At 41.2% G+C, this 2,333-nt stretch overlaps 1 protein-coding gene across 1 annotated transcript; it reads left to right on the top strand.

Annotated features, from left to right (window-relative positions):
• Nucleotides 1–359: 359 nt before the first annotated feature.
• Nucleotides 360–1,080, top strand: LOC148844256 (cytochrome P450 710A1-like; the record flags this gene model as incomplete). The annotated part of the gene is made up of 1 exon (XM_088959524.1): nucleotides 360–1,080. A coding segment is annotated over one exon (705 nt), but the record flags the coding sequence as incomplete, so codon positions are not given.
• Nucleotides 1,081–2,333: the final 1,253 nt, after the last annotated feature.

Raw genomic sequence — 2,333 nt, 5'->3', positions numbered from 1 at the left:
CTCGTCGTCATCATGGTCGTCATCGTCATCATCGTTGTCCGTCATCTTCGCCATCGCAATCCTCTTCCTCTTCATGACCGCTTCTAGTCCTCATCTTTAACCCCTCGGTCTCCCCCCTGCATAAAACTTTCGATTGTCTTTGTTTATTTGATTATCTTCTTTTCTTCTTACTTTGACGATCGTCGATTCTGATGTGTTTAGTATCTCTCTCCTTTTTTTATGGCTCGATGATTGTTTAATGTTGCGGTGCAAAATTTTTATCGGCATCTTTTTTTCTCCTCTGTTTTTTGATGTCCTTCTCCTAGTTTTCTAATTAAGTGATACAGTTTGATCAATCTGATTGACCTTTAAAATGATCGGGAAAGGAATCATCTTGTTTGATCGCCGTGAAGGAGATCGACGCTGCATTTGAAGCCAAGGAATCCTCTCCGCCGCAGCATACTAGTGACGCTGAGATTGGCGAGCATATTTTCGACTTCATGTTCGTTGCGCAAGATGCTTCGACGTCATCGTTGCTCTGGGCTATGACGCTCTTGGACTCGCATCCGGATGTACTCGCGAAGGCCCGAGCAGAAGTTTCTATTATTTATTGTCCAGAATCCGACACACTCATAACAATGGAGCAGTTGACGGAGATGAAATACACCCAGGCCGTGGCCAAAGAAATCATTAGGTTGCGAGCCCCCGCGATGCTTGTACCGCACATCGCTAGAGAAGATTTCCAGTTGACAGAATCCTATACAATCCCGAAGGGAGCAATAGTTTTCCCATCCGTCTTCGAGTCGTCGTTCCAAGGCTTCACCGATCCGAACCAGTTCTCGGAGGAGAGACAAGAAGACAGGATGTACAAGAAAAACTTCTTAGCGTTTGGTGCTGGTGCCCACCAGTGCGTTGGACAGCGCTACACCCTGAACCACCTGGTGCTATTCATCGCCATGTTCATGTTCATTCTTGATTTCAAGAGGCACAGAACAGACGGCTGTGATGACATCGCGTATTTCCCCACCATCTGTCCCAAGGACGATTGTTTGGTCTACCAAGCCAAATTCAAAATGAAAGTTTGACACTGCAAGTTGGAGATCGTCCGTGAATATCATCCTAAATAATTATTTTTTAATAGGGAATTCAAAATGATGGAGTCATTTTTGTAATTTTAATAGGGAATTCATGCATTACTCGAAATGGCTGAGGGGTATTTAGTTATTTTTATCTTCTAACTGACAGTGAATTAATATCGGGTACTAGATTGTTGCAAAATGAAAATTCGGGTACTAGACTGTCGTGTTTTAGATTCTATTTCGATGCATATGACACTACAACGCTCCTTGAACCTAAAACCCGTGATTTGTACATACCTAACACGATCAAACCCTTCCAACAGTCTCATAAGCCCAATCCATTACTACCCACCAAATTTTGTCCCAAAATTCTCTTATTTGACCCAACATCAAGCCTTGATTCCGTTTTAATGAATTTTATTGATCAAAAGCTCATCTGTCATGAATCTCCATCATTCAAGACTTATTTGACCAATTATACCCTGCCACCATGTTTAGAGGCCCAAAAAACTCCAGCACCTCAAATTTCATGTCCTAATCACCCATTTGACCGTTAAACTAGGAAGGCATTATTTCGATGCACTAGATTGAATCGCCACATCAACTATCCAACCTAGGATCTTAAGAGGGTGGGGACCGATGTCAGATCCTTACTTGACCTCATTAAAACACCTAACCATGAATTTGAGCCTAATAAGCTTAAAAATCTCAAAATACTTAAACAAATTCCCACTTGAAACTAATAAATGACAAAACCATTTAAAAGTTATTTATGCTTTTTTTCCATTGTCAACCCTAAATACGGTGTTGCAACGTCTAGCACGCCCCAATCCCTCATTGGACACACGAAATCCATAAGAAGCATTCCAAACTTAGAAAATTTGTTGCACCAAGAAAGAATGGTCAACTACAGGCCCTTCACTCTCAAAATGTTTGCCTATTTCAATGAAAGAACTCTACTGAATCACGGACACTATAGCTAAACAAATTTCAATCACATCTCCCTCCCTCTTCCTCTATAAATAGAGGCCCAACTCGAGCTTGGAGAGATGAACAGTTTCCCAACTTTTGTAATACACCCATTCTGCTTGAAATCTTGTCTTCCGAACTTAACACTATAAATGGTTAGCTTAGCTCCGTGCCTTGCTCAAGTTTTGTTTAAAGTCCTTTTAGCTATTGGAAAGTTGGTTTCAATGTCGTACATGAGAGGTAAGCCTCTCATTCTACCGTCTCTCTGTTTTTACTTTAGAATTACTTAAAGCCCTAAAATCTTGG

The sequence above is a fragment of the Nelumbo lutea genome, chromosome 8 (genome assembly GCF_056320005.1).
Source record: "Nelumbo lutea isolate HS-2025 chromosome 8, American lotus-T2T, whole genome shotgun sequence".
Lineage (NCBI taxonomy): Eukaryota > Viridiplantae > Streptophyta > Magnoliopsida > Proteales > Nelumbonaceae > Nelumbo > Nelumbo lutea.
This window is presented reverse-complemented; position numbering and strand designations above follow the sequence as displayed.